The 15,877-nt window shown below is 50.3% G+C and overlaps 1 protein-coding gene across 5 annotated transcripts; it reads left to right on the forward strand.

Annotated features, from left to right (window-relative positions):
* Positions 1-5,059: 5,059 nt before the first annotated feature.
* STOML1 (stomatin (EPB72)-like 1) lies at positions 5,060-13,678 on the forward strand. Of its 5 annotated transcripts, none has more exons than XM_006866497.1 (7): positions 5,060-5,324; positions 6,673-6,779; positions 7,814-7,963; positions 8,269-8,472; positions 11,991-12,189; positions 12,758-12,967; positions 13,459-13,678. In XM_006866497.1, exons 1-7 carry the CDS (start codon positions 5,192-5,194, stop codon positions 13,650-13,652), a joined length of 1,197 nt encoding a protein of 398 aa, XP_006866559.1. In that variant the 5' UTR covers positions 5,060-5,191; the 3' UTR covers positions 13,653-13,678. The 5 variants fall into 5 exon arrangements, with proteins under 5 accessions (XP_006866559.1, XP_006866558.1, XP_006866562.1 ...); XM_006866496.1 differs by having other exon boundaries at positions 12,755-12,967; positions 13,459-13,652; XM_006866500.1 differs by lacking the exon at positions 12,758-12,967 and having other exon boundaries at positions 13,459-13,652.
* Positions 13,679-15,877: the final 2,199 nt, after the last annotated feature.

A 15,877-nucleotide genomic window follows, 5' to 3' on the forward strand; every position in this document is an offset into this window, starting at 1 on the left:
GCGTGCGCTACTGGCTGAGTCCCCGGAGCTGTCCAAAGGGGAAGCGCCTGCTCAAGGCCCGCCTCCGGAAAGGAAGTGAAATGGGCTGGGGGTGTTTCTAGGGGCGGAGAAGTAGACGACAAATTTTGAAGAGATGCCCAGATCTAGGAAGAGGGAGGAGAGCAGCCGGCTAGCGGTTTCCATGGCGTAAAGGAATGGAGCCGGGCAGCCTCCATCCTGGACTCTGATTCGTTCATTCTGCTCACGCTGGCACAATTTTGTATGATTCTCCAGCTGGAATCCAATGCCTCCGTCCGTCCGTTTAAATGCAACTTTTTTTTTTCCTTTTAAATATTTATTTTACTTTTGGTGGAAACGTACCCAACAAAACATATCACCCATTCGACAATTTTTACATGTGCATACAATTCAGTGACGTTGTTTATGTTCTTCTGTCTGCGTAAATATTCTCCGTTTCAGCCCAGATTATTTCACCTCCAATTCATTTAGACTTGCTGCCCCCTAAACGTCTCATCTGAGCTTCAGAATTACTTTGGTCAGTTTGGTCTCACATAAATAGTTCTTTAAAAGGGCACAATGCTCAAGGCAAACACTCTACTAATTGATCTTAACTGATTTATAGATGACTTCAGGGGATAATTTTACCTTCAAGATTTAAATATTTTCTTATGGCTATAGAGTTGGTGTGATGCTGCCGGATAAGCACTGGACCTTAAGATCGGTTTGAACTGTAAGGTCTGTGGTTCAAACTCACCAGCCATTCCTCAGAAACTATTTCAGGATTGTTATGAGTCGGAACCCATTTGACGGCACTTAACAACACACAGATCTGTGTTGGAGAAGTGCAGCCAGCGTGCTTCTTGGAGGCCAGGATGGCCAAACTTCTCTCCTACTTCAGACATATTGTTAAGAGGGACCAGTCGCTGGCGAAGGATATCATGTTTGGTAAGGTCAGAGAAAAAGAGGAAGACCCCCAGTGAGATGGATTGGCAAAGTCGCAGCATCAAAGGTCTCAAGCATGGCAACCATTATGAGGTTGGCCCAGGACCGGGCAGTGTTTTGTTCTTTTGTGCATAGGGTCGCTATGAGTCGGTACCAACTTGATAGCACTGAACAACATAAGAGCTATGGGTTTCTCTAGTTTCATTGGGTCCAGTAAGTAAAATTTCATAAAAATCTGAAATTCTGTTTCACGTATTTCCCTTTTTGATCAAGATCCATCTATTGAGTCCTTGACCAAAACGTTCAGCAATGGTAACCAGGTACCCTCCAGTTCTCCTGGTCTTATGGTTCGTGGCGACAGATCAGCAGCCCAATTCTTTCTCATGGATCTTCCTTCTTCTGCTGCTGCTGTAGTCCAGTAGAGACCCATTGTGTTTTGGATGGCTGCTAGTAAGCGTTTAAGATCAAAGGCACTACTCAAAATATTTAAGAGTAGAACAGAAACTTTAAAAACAATATTAAGCCAACTGATTGGACTGGGTCATGAATTGATGAGCCTAAACCTTTGAACCAAGAAAACCAGTCTCGTGAAGTGTTTGGTTGTACCGAATATAATTAAATATAAAAAACTTTAAAACCCTTCCAAAAACTTATGATAAAGAAAGTTTAGATAATTAGTTAAGGCATAACTAGCCTATAGAATGCAGACATGCAAATATAATAAACCAATCCAAACTAAAACTCCACTTTAAGATAGCCCACCTCCTGCCATTTAAAAGAACAACCAATCATTCTAAATTTCCCTTTTGGGAAAATGTGTATGTTCTATAAATTGATCAAAACTGTAATGTGACGAACTTCCCTGCCCAATAAAATCTTTAACTCTGATTGACTTATTGATCAGATTTGCATTTTGTCAGGGCACAGAGAAGAGCTTCGTGTTTTTGAAGAACCCCAGATTTATCCCAAGAGCAGGTTTGAAAACAGTTTTGCTCAGTGTTGGGAAAGGCTGGAAACACGATCCCTCAACTGGGTCTTGAAGGAACAGAGAGAATTTGCCAGGGATTTAGGAATTGAGGAAGAAGCCCTAGTGACACAATGGTTAAAATGCTCAATTGCTAACTGAAGGGTCAGTGGTTTGAACTCAGCAGCCATTCCATGGGAAAAAGATGAGGCAGTTTGCTTCCATAAAGATTTATAGTCTTGGAAACTCTGAGACAGGTCTACTCTATTCTTTGGGGTCTCTATGAGTTGGAATAGACTCGATGGCAGCGAATTCTGATTTTGGTTTTGGCTTAGGGGTCGGGAGGACACAGGGGCAGATTACCCAATAAGCAAGATAAGCATGGGCTTATTTGTGCTTAGTTACTGATTTGTAATGAACAATTTCACATAGGTTTTACCACACCAGAGAGCACGTAAAACTGTTCATTACATATTAGTAAATGAGCACAAGTCAGCCCATGCTTACTTTGCTTACTGAGTACTCTGTCCTTGTCAGGATTTGTACATTTTATAAAAGGCTTTGGTTCTGTCGCCAGGGGTTGTGGGGTTGTGAGAGAAGCAGATGCCAGCTAAATCTTGAAGCAGAATCTTTGATGTGGTGAAACTCATGGGCAATTGTTCGCTACACATTAGTAAACACAAGCAAGTCTGTGTTTACCTTGCTTATTGGTAATTCTGAGTTTGGCTGCTAACTACAAGGTCAGCAATTCAAATCCATCAGTCGCTCTGTGGGGGAAAGATGAGACTTTCTGCTCCCATTTACATTTACAGCCTCGAAAACCCTATACAGAGTCAATACCGACTCCATGGCACACCACCACCACCACTGAGTAATCAATCTGGCACCGGGAGAACACTTTAAGCAGAGACAATAGCCCATGCAAGGGCATGGAGGTGTGGAACAGGCGAGTCGTTTGAGAAATAAGTCTTGTCATTTTCACATTTAATAAGGGATCTGTGAGAAGTGAGGCTGGAGGAGCGTGTGGGACAAGATCATAGTTAAGGTGATGGAACTAATTCTGTGGGAATCGGTGAAGGATTTAGAACTGAGGACTATGACAGTCGGCTGTGTATGTTTCACTCTGACATCCTAGTAGCAGGTAGCCTGGTCTAGGACAGTGTCTGTGGAATGCACTGGGAGAGAGGGCACAGACTGAGGTGAGGGGGACAGGATGATGCTGTGGGTGAGTGTTGGGAAGACTGAAGTGAGGGCTGGTGGTGGTAGGTGGCATGGATAGGGTGAGGAGAAAGCACGATATGTCCTGGCCAGAGGAGAGAGAGGCATGCCAGACACTTAGCTGATGAGAGAAGGAAGAACACAACTCCAGCGGGCCTTGCTGGACCAGTGCCCAGGAGTTCAACTTTCAAACCATCCCAATCAAGTGTACTCATTTCTGTGCTCAGTTCCAACTCAGAACAGACTCCAAAGGATGACGACAGGACTTTGCTCTAATGAAGCTTATAGTCGTCTGAGGGTGTGTGGTGGGGGGCACAGAAGAGGGGCTGATGAAAAGAGACCCAGGCTACCCTCAGAAGTCTTCCCTACCCTCCAGCCTGGTCACTATGCCCAAAGTACCTACAATCAGGTTATCCTCTAGACACCAAACTAGGAAAAGCTAACGATGGTGGGCAGTCATCTGCAAAAGGGTTCTGGAAGCAGACTGAGGGGTTGAGGCACCAGGAGAGGGAAGACAGTCATGTGGCCATGAAAAGAAAAATGTTAATTTCTTTGCTCCCTTTGGAGGACAGCCCACAGGACCCTGTTGAGAATTAAGACTTCTCAGAGTAAAGTCATCATTTGCATTTGGTTGTTCTCAAGCCATGGAAAAATAAGGTTCCTCTGGATATCTGGATCAAGATTGTGGTGGTTTTGGATCTGCAAGACCGGGGATCTCACGTCTGTGAGTCCTTGGATAGCCTGCCCTGTGTATAGGCTTTCTACTCCCTCTGTCCCTATTCTGCTGTGCTCCCTGAGTCTGCACAGGAAATGGCTCTTTTTATGCCAAAGTCCATGCCTTCTCACCTGTCTTGGATCACAGTGACTTATACCTTCATTCAAGAAATAACCACTGAGTACCTGCTCCGTGCTTGGCTTGTGAGGAGGCAAAGAGGAACACTATATTCACCTTGCCTGGAGTGGTGCAAAAATGGTTTGTACTGATGACTAACCTTCAAGGTTGGCAGTTTGATCCCACCTATTGGTACCTCAGAAGAAAGGACTGGTGATCTGCTTCCATAAATATTACAGCCAAGAAAACCCTGTTGTGTTATGCCCAGAATTCAGGGTCCCCAAAGACCACCCAGGAGCCGTGTACCGATGCAAATACATAAGGGTTGTTTAATCAAGCTCGAGCCAGGTCTCTAACCTTATCCGACATTTCGAAATAGGGAAAGAGCCCGAATGCATTGTCTGCAGGGTTTTTATAGAATTTTCAAACAGCTCAGGTTTCTCAGCTTTACAATCTTTGGATTGGTTAACAATTGGCAAACTATGAGATGTTACAGTTTAATTGGTCAGGACTGGTGGTCTTTGTTCTTAGGCTAGGGTAAAGGAAAACATCTGGCCTCTGGCCTTGAGCTGCCTGGCTCTTTATGCATATATCATATTCTTGGAGCTAGAGTACGTGTTCAGGCTAATGTACAGAATGGAGATTGACCTTGCCTCTGGAGGGAACTAATAACTGAGGCCTTGTCTATTTAAAATGCTTTCCTGAGCCTGACTAGAGTTTAGTCAAGCAGTTTCTAGGTAGGCAAAATCAGTTTTGTCCTAACATTGAGCCTCTGTAACACATAGGCTCAGCCTGAGTCATAGTCCACAAGTCAGCAAGAGATTTGCCTTTGTTTTTCCCTTTACACCAGTGTTTGAGTTTGGCGAGGATATGATACGAAGGCTGGAATCTTGGAATCCACCTTACAAAGCCCAAGTTCCTTTCTGGCTATTTCCTTAAGGCCTGGAAGGAAGAATGGACTTCAGGCTCCCCATGCTCCCAAGAACCACTCCCGTCTCCCCTGACTCGCCGTGGTCGCAGTGTGGTCCTCCGAGGGTAGGGGGCGCTATGTGGCAACGGGAGAGGGGCCTGGCCTACCTCCTCCTCCCCGCTCCCTGGCCACCGCTAGTGGACGCACAGGTGAAGCTGGAAGTGGTGGCCGGAGGCCGAAACCGCGGCAGGGGCGGGGCACTGCGGGGCCGACTGGTCAGGTCCGGCGCCGCGCCGGTCGTGGCCAGTGCCCCGGCTCAAGCGCCATGCTCGGCAGGTCCGGGTACCGGGCGTTGCCCTTGGGGGACTTTGACCGCTTCCAGCAGTCGAGCTTCGGCTTCCTGGGGTCGCAGAAGGGCTGCTTGTCCCCGGAACGGGGCAACGTGGGGCCCGGGGTCGGTGAGTGGTCTTCCAACACAGCGGGTCCGTGGGGGAACCAACCGGCACCCCTACGCCCCCAACTCCCTACCCTCTCAGGATCCAGGTGGCCTGGCGCCCGCACACCCTAAGAGGAGGTACCGAGAGGGCTGGACCGTGAGCTGAGCTGCTGGCCATTGATCATTCTCCTTGGGACCATGGGGTTGCGACTCTTCTTCTAGAGCTTTGGCCCTTACCAGCCCTCTAGGCCAGAGAAGAGATTTCAAGACACTGATTTGCATAGAAAGAAACCAAGGTCTAGACAGAAGAGGTCACAGCGTTGTTAGCACACTTGGCTGCCGAGAAATGGCTTAGTTTTCACCCCAATTTCCTGGTGAAGATGCGCAGGCCAGGTAGTTTGTGCAGATTCTCTTGTTCCAAAGCCTTCCATGGCTCTCCTGACCCACAGGCCAGCTCCCGTATTCCTCAGCATGACAACCAAACCGTGGTCCTCCCAGACTGACAACAGCCCTTATCTAGCATTCCTAGAAGGATAAAGCAGAAGCTCCTTTCAGTTGCCTGTCCAGAATTAGGAGGGGTGGGAAAGCAGGAGAATAATCTTATTCCAGAGTCAGGACCTGTCTCTGCTCCTGGTTTTCCTGTAGGGTTCAGGACCTCTGACTCAGATGAGCCTCATTTTCCTGGTTCCCCACCTTCTACTTGAGCTATTTGAAATGAATCATGCATTTACTAATCCTTAGGCCACTTGCCTTCCATGTAAGAGTCCTGGGTTCTATTCCTGTCCAGTGAAGCACATGCGCAGCCATGATTCATCTGTCTGGAGGTTTGCATGTTGCTGTGAAACTGAACAGGTTTCAGCAGTGCCGTGTTTGGTTCTGTTGTACCTGGGGCTGCCCAGCAGCTAATAATGAGGGCATTAGGAAGAAACAAAGAACCTCTTAGCACCTATTCATCTTTCAGTAATGTGTTAAGCGAAGGCATTAGTTTAAGATGAGAAGTGTTATTCAAGTGAAACCAGCTCTGTGCCAGGTTTGACTAGGCAACGGATCAGACAAGGGGATGTGTCCCTGCTCAATCCAACAAGAGGAGCATTGAATTAGATACTCAGAGTCAATGGCTAGTACCTAGAACATAGAGCTTGTGGGAGAAGGACTCAGAACTGGCTAGTTTTAGTGTGAGGAAGGTAAACAGTCCCTAACTAGCACTTGCCCAAAGATGGAGGGTATTAGGCAAGGATGTTAATTGAGAACCCCATGAAGGAAGGAAGGGGCCTTTGAAGGGGAAGTGGGTAAACAGTCTACTTGAACAACTTTTTACTGTTCTACCAGACCCAGTTGGCATTCCGTGACTACCTCTGCTTTCTCCCCAGATGTGCCCCAGAGCTGGTCATCCTGCCTCTGCCATTGTCTTATCAGTTTCTTGGGATTCTTGTTGCTGCTGCTTACCTTCCCTATTTCTGGATGGTTTGCCCTGAAGGTAAAGCTGGTTTGCCAAGGACGAATCACCTATCCTCTGCCCACTTCCCCTAAACAATGTATTATCCCACCTCTGGGAAATGGGCTGGGCAAGGATTAGTTTCCCAGGATTAGTCTTCTAGATGAGAAAGCAGAGCCTCAGATTTATCCAAAGTCATCCTAAACCTGCAAGTCCTGAAACAAGGACACTGGCTTGAAAGTACATAACAAATAATCTTTGTCAAATGTTCTGCCTTTTGGGTCAGGCTAGATTAGAAACAGAACCAACTTGGTGGTATAGATAGGAAAAGGATGAACAATAGAGTGCTCAAACATACGAATGACTTCAAAGGTGGCATAGGCCCGAGCACCATTGGATTCTGCTATACAGATGGGACCCAAGTCAGATATGACTAAATAACTGACAACACATCAAAGTTCATCCTGGAAACTTGCAGGGAAGCTGAAAGCCCCAGTGGCAGGCCTGTCCTTTGTGTGGTTCTAGGCAACAGTCATCTTTATGAGAAAGCTTCTGGTTTGGTATGGCCTGAAAGGGAGTCCTTAGACGGTTCTAGACCTTAGTTCTAAAACCGCACTGAAAGAAATGCTGGGTGATCCTAGGAAACTCACTTTGCATCTTTAAACCACCAGTTCTCAATTTGGACACATCTGCCTTTTTTGTTGTTGAAGTTTCTAGGGACCAGAAGTCGGGGATGGTGTTAGAATATTTTAGCCTCTCCCTGTAAGGAAGCCAAGGGCAGACACTTTCCTGATGGGGATCATGTATAGTTTTGAAGCACAGCCTGGAAAGTTGCCCCGAGAATCAGTTGAGTGTAGTAGCTGAGAGTCTGGCCTTTGGAGTCATATAGAGAACTGAGTTCAAATCTTGCCGGTTTTACCAGTGACTCTATGATTTTTTTGAGCAAGTCACTTAAACTGTCTCATCTGAAAACAGGTAAGGATACCTAACTGACCAAGGCGAGGAAGAGAGGTACCTGGGCAGAAGTCACTGGCCAGTCCAGATTTACCACTTTCAACCCTTTCCCTTACCACCAGATTGTGCCTACCTATGAGCGGATGATCGTGTTCCGGCTGGGCCGGATCCGCACCCCGCAGGGACCTGGCATGGTTCTGCTCCTGCCCTTCATTGACTCCTTCCAGAGGGTGGATCTGAGGACAAGAGCCTTCAATGTCCCTCCCTGCAAGGTGAGGAGCCTCTCAGCTCCTCTGGACAGCATGGGGGCTTGCATAGTATACTATGAGCACCAGCTCTGGGCCTGTGAGTGTGTGTTGGTGGTAGGAGGAGGGGGTACAGAAAGACCAGAAAATTGGGAATGGAGACCGGGAGGGCACCTTGCCTCCACACACCTAACCCCATGCACTCGATGATGCCGTTTTGCCTTTGAGGAGCTAGTGGTCAGGTGGGTGGGTCAGGCAAGGTGGTCCCAGGGGCCTGACCACCCTACAGTGCCAGCCCCTTGGGCCAGCCCTTTCACAGCCTCCTCCAACAGCTGGCCTCTAAGGACGGGGCTGTGCTGTCCGTGGGGGCCGATGTCCAGTTCCGCATCTGGGACCCAGTACTGTCAGTGATGACCGTGAAGGACCTGAACACAGCCACGCGCATGACAGCACAGAATGCCATGACCAAGGCCCTGCTGAAGAGGCCCCTGCGGGAGATCCAGCTGGAGAAACTCAAGATCAGTGACCAGCTCCTGGTAGGCAGCCCAGTGCCCTCTCCTCCCCGGTTCACTTTGTACAAAGCACCAGCTTGTTCTGGGCGTCAGTTTACCATATGTCCTGGTGTGGTGCTGTAGGACTAGGAACCACAAGGTCAGTGGTTCAAACCCACCAGTCTCTTCTTGGAAACCCTACGCAGGGTTGCTATGAACAATAACAATGACCTCTGAATTGCTGGTGAGACAATGGGTGGGACTGTAAACTGAGGAGTGGCAGGTGGGCACAAGGCATCCTTGGGTACATGTGCTTCTGAAAAGTGAAACGGCCCTGAGAAGGCGGAAATGGCTTGGATGGAAATTTCCCAGCCTACCTCTGACTCTCAGGTTTTAACCTTCACTACTCCTCAGGCCCGTGGTTGCCATGACAACACTGGGCCTCAGGGGCTGCCTGTAGTCCCTGACTCACAGAGCTAGCAGGTGAGTAAAATAGCTGGGCTGGGCACCTAGGAAATCCTCCCTCTACAATACTGTCTCCTGGGCGTGTACATGTGTTTGTTTGTTTGTTCTGAACAGAACAAAGGGGCAGGCTTGGGTTTATTTGGACTATTCCTGTCTCTTCTCCATGTATAAGAGAGTTCCCTACTCTGAAATGGTGCTGTTTAAAGTGTCACTCAGTCGGTTCCAAGGAGCTCTGGTAGCGTAGTGGTTACGAATCGGGCTGCGAACCGGAAAGTCAGCAGTTCGAAACTACCAGCTGCTCCGCGGGAGACAGATGAGGCGATCTGCTCCCATAAAGATTTACAGCCTCGGAAACCCTATTCAGGGTCGCTATGGGTCGAAACTGACTCGACAGCACTTAACAACAACAACAGTCGGTTCCAGCTCATACCGACCCTCTGTGGGGTTTCCAAGGAGCCTCTGGTGAGTTTTGAATTGCCGACCTTGTGGTTCACAGTCTAGAGCTGATCCTACAGTACCACACCAGGAGGGAGCCCCTTTCTGTGGTGTGTCCCTGGTGCACCCTTCCAGGTCTGACTGGGTAATGTGAATGAAGTCTCTCTCCCCCATTCCACTCGGCTCTGCTCTCCCCATGGAGTTAGGCTTTGAGGACGGGGGTGGGAGAAGTGGGGTAGATGCTGTTCCTGTAGGGACCAATCCCCTCAGGAGGTTAATTGGCAATCAACCAATCAAATCAAATTCCCCAGGAAATGTCCGTGAGAGTAACAATACCTCTCTCCTGCACACCGCATCATTTGATAGTTTACAGAAAGCCCTGTTGGTGGCCCCAGTGTATCTCAGCTTCACATGTTTGCTGCAACAAGAAGGCAGGTATCAGTGCTTTATTTTGCAGGGAGGAAACGGAGGCTCAAAGAAATGATTTGACTTGCCACTAAGAGCCTGTGGCACTGTAGCATCAGTACTGGACTGTGAACTACAGTGGTTCAAACCCAGCTGCTGCTCTTCAGAAACCCTATACACGGTCGCTATGAGTAAGGATTTACACCCTCGGAAACCCTGTACAGGGTCGCTATGGGTCGGCAACAGTAAGAGCCATGGTCAAGAGTACAGCTGAACCAGAGTCAGACCACCCAATCCCCACCCCAATGCAGTGCTCAGTCTGACATAGCTCACAAAACAAGTTGACAACAATATTTATTGGCAAAACTCTCCATTTTAATTCACCTTTACCCATTGCCACTGAGTGGGTTCTGACTCATGGAAACACTGTAGGACAGAACTGCCCCCGGAGGGTTTCTGAAGCTGTAAAAAAGATTTTATGGAGCTGCAGCCAAGTGCTTTAACCACTGCACAACCAGGGCTTTTAATTCATCATTACCAAAAATATAAACCCAAACCCACTGCCCTCAAGTTGAATCCAACTTACAGCGACCCTTTCTAGGGTTTCTGAGATTGTAAATCGTCACAGGATCAGACAGCCTCATCTTTCTCCTGAGGAGTGGCTGGGGGCTTTGAACCTGAGACCTTTAGGAAGAGAAAATCAATCTCAGCTTGTTTTATATACTTTGGTGTGGGAGAAGCAGTTGAGGGGGAAGTCAGTCCCTCACCATTGTGCTAGAGTCAGCAAGGGCCCATTGCCAGACTGAGTTGTCTGCTGGTAGAGTGGAGTTGGAACTGGGTCTCAGCTCAAGTCCTGCACACACGAAGCCCTCTTTTTCATCTGAAAGAATTGCAAACTCCTCATCTCTCACCAGCTTGGCTGCTCCTCTCCTTCACTGCCTGCCTGCACGCCCTTCCCTGCCACCCTCACTCTGCAGTCAGCCTTGCCTCCCAATCCTCAGGAGAGAAAGCTCTAAGACAGGAAATCTTACCGCTTCCTCCCAGCTTCCTCCTTTTCCAGTGTTTCTGCTTCTGCCTCTTTGGAAGCATTCCATTTCTTGTGTCTGTGGCTCGGCTCGTGGCTGCACCAGGCAATGCTCTGGACTCCACCTTTCCTTTCTATTTTCGCTCTCTCTTTCCTTCTCTTTTCTGCATTGAAGTAGGCTCTCCTTTTGCCCACTCTCCTCCAGCTCTCACTCCCTCTCCCCTTTCCCTCAGCAGGCTTCCAGCCCTCTGCTCCCATCTCCCTCTACCCCCTGAGAGACTTCTGGCCAACATCATGGCCACTTCCCTCTTGCCGGCCCAGCAGAAACCTCTCAGTCTTTTGTTTATTTCACCTCGTGGTGGCAGTTTGACTCCGTGGACCCTGCCTTCTCTCTCAGATCCCTTGACATCCATTATCCTACATTATCCCTGCTTTCCTTCCTTACACCCTTGGTCACTCCTGGTTGCACCGTTTGTGTTCTGCCCATCAACCCCAGGTTTCTACCCTTGTCCTCCTCTCCTCTCTGGCCTCCCTGAGAGGACTCTACATGCCACTGGACACTCATTATTCACCACACTCTGCCCAGCTTCAACCACTTGTGCAAGTACCGGCTGGACAGTTGATTGTAGCATAGATACCTCAAACTTTATGTATTCTAAAAGTTTATATCTTTCCTTTTCTAAAACCAAAAAATTCAAACCTTTTGCTATTGAGTTGATGCCAACTCCCATGGTTCCTTCTTCCTCTGAGCGTTCTCTCTAGGGGAATGCCAATGGTCATGAACTACCTCAAAACTAATGTTCTGTAGCTCCGCCTTCCCATTCCCCTTCCCACATCCAATCAGCCAACAAACTGCATGGTTCCACGTCTAGTGTAGCTAGTGCTTCTGCCCTGGCAGTAAGTAATCGGCAGAATTTGGTCCCACCCTCAGTGCATCTCAGCTTCACAGCTATTCCTGCCGCATACAGAGCCATAGTGACTGGCTTCCCTGCCTCCAAAGTCAGCCCCTCCAGATCCAGCGTGCACACAGAAACCAGGATCGCTCCAAAAAGCCACTCTGCCTTGTAGCCTCCCTCCTCAAACTCCTCTCTGAGGTTCCTTGTTGGTGGAGAAGAACTCCAAGTCAGCTGGCAGAGCCCTGCCTCTCGCCCTCAGCTCTCTCTACCCTAGCCCACCCCTGAGGGTCCAGAAGGTGTAGTGAGTGCCCCCCATTTCTCCCCACGCCCCTCTCCAGCTGGAGATCAATGACGTGACCAGGGCATGGGGGTTGGAAGTGGACCGCGTGGAGCTAGCAGTAGAAGCAGTGCTTCAGCCACCCCCGGACAGCCCTGCCACGGGCACCAACCTAGACAGCGCCCTCCAGCAGCTGGCCCTCCACTTCCTGGGAGGAGGCATGTCCTCAATGGCAGGAGGTGCCCCGCCCCCAGGGCCAGGTGAGGAGCTCTGAGCAGGGGGAGAGGGAGAGGAGAAGAGGCTGGGCTGAGAGTGGGAAAGGAAACTGTGTAATGTTTCATTGGGGGCTGGTGGTGGACAGGGCTTCTCTAGCCCAGACAGCACCTTTGTTGGAGACAGAAAAAGGCATCAACTCCGGGCACATGGACCCTCACCCCAGAGCTCTCAGCTCGGCAAGGAGAGCACAGCACACACTGCATCTAGACATCTGCTCTCTTAGCCAGGCATGTTTGAGCAGTGCCCATCCTGCCCAGCTGTTCAAGCTGCCCTAGCAAAGGCAGTGAGAAGAGCCCAGGTTTCTGGGAGTGTGTGGAGGCTCAAGGGAGCCTCCAGGGCCTTGAAAGTCATTGGAAAGAGAGTTTTATACTCAAAGCCTGAGTCACTTGAACTGGGGTGGGGGTGAAAGCTGGACCCTCAGGAGAGGCTTCTTAGCAGGGGAGGAAGCTGAACAGAGGCCTGCAGGGGATGGACGGGAACAGCCTCACAAAGCAGAGGTCACACTCATCATGACATAGCTCCCACATTCTCTCTGCCTCCCTTCCCCAGCAGACACCTTGGAGCTGGTGAGTGAAGTTGAGCCCCCGGCCCACCACATGAGTGCTGGGCCCAGCCCGAAGCAGCCTGTGGCCGAGGGGCTGCTGACTGCTCTGCAGCCCTTCCTTTCCGAAGCCCTGGTCAGCCAGGTCGGAGCCTGCTACCAGTTCAACGTGGTCCTGCCCAGTGGCGCCCAAAGCATATACTTCCTGGATCTCACCACAGGTGAGATGACCTCCCTGCCACTTCTAGGCCATCTCCTACTCCTGCCAACAGTTGGGGAAAAATCACGGCAGCCAGGGGAGCTCAGACACTTGTCACCCAGGCTCAGCCCTCGACTGTCAGCTGGTCAGTGCAAAGCCGACTGTGGCCAGGAACTGTGAGAAGCTCTTGTGTGCACATTCTCTCACTTACTGCTCATCATGATCCTGTGATTTAGGGCTTGTCATCATCCCCATTCCCCAGATCAGGAAACTGAGGCTCTAAGCAGCCACACCGTCAACAGGACTAGAATCCAGGATATGAGAGCCTGAACTCTTCACCATGACTCTCTACTTCTCTTCATGGGATGTGCAAACCCCACGGTTCAGCAGTTCTGAAACAGAGGAAGGGTGGGCTTTTCATAAGATTCATTTTACCAAGGAGGTCAGCAGGGGAATTCTGCAGCACACCACCCCCATACAACACCCTAATGCTCTGTTTTCTTTCCTCCACAGGGCAAGGGAGGGTGGGACATGGGGTGCCTGAGGGCATCCCCGACGTGGTGGTGGAGATGACTGAGGCAGATCTGCGGGCTCTGCTGTGCAGGGAGCTGCGGCCCCTGGGAGCCTACATGAGTGGGCGGCTGAAGGTGAAGGGTGACCTGGCCATAGCCATGAAGCTGGAGGCTGTCCTCAGAGCCCTCAAGTAGCAGCCTTGGTTGGTCACCCAGAGCCCGGCCTTGAGGGCATTGTCAACACACCTGGGAGAGCTGAGGCTCTCAGCATTTCAGGCCCAGCCATGAGCCAATGTTTGGAGGCTGGGAGACAACGGAAGCCTGGAGGGGCTGAGTCAGGCGGTCCCGTGCTTCTCTTCTGCAACAGCCATTTTCTGGACAAGGCTTTGCCCGTCCCCTGAGCTGGGTACACAGTGCAGATGCCTGAAGGAGCGCTGGGCCAGCCCTGCTTTGCTGGCTCCCTGGCTGGGAGGCAGGGCCACAGAAACGGCTTGTGTAGGCCTGAGTGAGGGGGTGAGGGGCCAGAGTGTGTGGCTCAGGTTCTGCATCCTGGGGGAGCCCTGAAGGAGGGCACAGAGAGGGTGGGGGGAGGGAGAAGGCTGACAGCAACCAAGAAGACCTTACTGCAGTGGACCCACTCTCAGGGTGCAGACTAGGCCCAGGCTAGTGGGGGTGGGGGCAGGAAAGAGTAGGGCCTGCTACTCCTAGCCCCACTCCTGAAGACTTGGACTTGACTATCTACCAGTACCGACTTTGCATGCAAGGCAGCTGGGACCCAGGGCAGCATGAAGGGGAGCCCTGCTGGTCCTATACCTCTCGCCCGAGGACTAAAACCCTCAAAAAGAAATAAATGTGTTTACAATCAATAAGAGGAGGAACGGGGACTGGGTGGACTGGGAGTAGGTTACAAAGGTCCATGAAGCAATGCCTCTACTGCCTTGCCAGGGGGCACCAAATCATCCCTGCTGTGTACCCCCCACTTGATGATTATCTCAAAGGGACCACTGTTGTACCTCTTTGTAGTGGAGTTAAAGGTGGGTTAGAATTGGGCCCCCAATTAATGAGCAGCGTCATCACGCTGGACTGTGATTATCCTCCTCTGTCCCACCCAGGGCACTGCCTATTTCTGCATGGGTTGAAGGGCCTCATACAAACAACAAGGCCCGGCCCCAAGAGCTCAGTCAGTTTCTCGTCGGGTAGCCCAGCCCCAATCCCCTGGGGTCCCAGAGATGAGCCTCTCTGACTTCTCTAGTTAAATAAATGATGCTTACTTCCTGGAGTGTTGTGGAAAAACACAGACAAAAATCAGTGCTAAGTGAGAGTCCCCTTTGCTTCCCCTTTCTCAGGGTCAGCTGCCACTGTTTCTACCAGTGCCTCTTTCCTCCTGAGACCTCCCCGGGGCCCAGAATGGACTTCCTAGCCATGGGGATTCAGGTTTCATCTCTAGGGCGCCCCCCACAAGCTGCCTTCTCCATTGCTAACCGCAGCTTGAGGGTCTATATCTGGGGCTACCCATGCCCTCCACCCCCTTTAGCTGTGATGAAGTGGGATCTCCAATTCCCACCAGCCACATTCCCAGTCCCCTGGAGGCCCAGTGAGCCCTGGAAGTGATACTTGTTCCAGTGTTTGTGCCTGCCTTCCCTGAGGACCATGAACTGTATGATGAGGAAGTGAGCTAGTGATTCCTCGGGTACCTGCTCTATTGCACAGCCCACTCAGTGTTAATGGTAACACATCCTTGCTTGAAGGCGTGCCAATGCTGAAAGAACGCTGGTCCTGGGGTGGGGTTGACGGGCATGGTGAGATCACAATTTAGGGGAAAGTGAAACTGAATGTGGGCAGAGCAGCATAACACTTAGGGGAAACATTCTTTTGGACATCTTTGTGGGTGGAGAACAGAACCTACCAGCCCAGTATTCACGCAGAGCAAGGGGCAAGCTTGAGGGGAGTGGGTAGAGGAGTTCATTTCTTGGCCAGGTCAACGCTGCAGGGAGGGGAGCCCACAGGATCAGGGGCCCCAGGCTCTGAAGGACTAAGACCTTGTAGACTACAAAGGGTGAGGGCTGTTGTGGAGGATGGAGAGGAAATATGGGGTGGGGGTGTCAATCACAGAAGTCTTCCTGGAAGAGGTGATGCTTGAGACTTGCAGCTAAATGGGGCCACAAGAGAAGAGAAGGGGAAAGATAGAGGGGAAGTCCCTGTATGAACATAAAAGGCACGTGGGCACTTTGAATTTGGGGAATTGAAACCTGAAGGAGGGGAATAAAAATAGTGGCCATTATTGTGTGCCAAGTATGTCTGACACCACTCAGTGAAGAACTGTTCTTTAGAAATGGTTAGAATTAAGCTATGTGGATATTTTGGGGAGTGTGGTGGTGCTGTAAGGTTAAGCACTGGATTTTGAATCACATGGTGAGATG

The sequence above is a fragment of the Chrysochloris asiatica genome, unplaced genomic scaffold (assembly GCF_000296735.1).
Source record: "Chrysochloris asiatica unplaced genomic scaffold, ChrAsi1.0 scaffold00092, whole genome shotgun sequence".
In the NCBI taxonomy this organism is placed as follows: domain Eukaryota; kingdom Metazoa; phylum Chordata; class Mammalia; order Afrosoricida; family Chrysochloridae; genus Chrysochloris; species Chrysochloris asiatica.

Excerpts from the sequence above, each read along its gene's own strand:
- STOML1 (XM_006866496.1), top strand. The coding sequence starts at position 5,192 with ATGCTCGGCAGGTCCGGGTACCGGGCGTTGCCCTTGGGGGACTTTGAC. Across the intron at positions 5,325-6,672 it reads CAACGTGGGGCCCGGGGTCG|ATGTGCCCCAGAGCTGGTCA; the intron begins GTGAGTGGTCTT and ends CTTTCTCCCCAG. Across the intron at positions 12,190-12,754 it reads TGCCCCGCCCCCAGGGCCAG|CAGACACCTTGGAGCTGGTG; the intron begins GTGAGGAGCTCT and ends TCCCTTCCCCAG.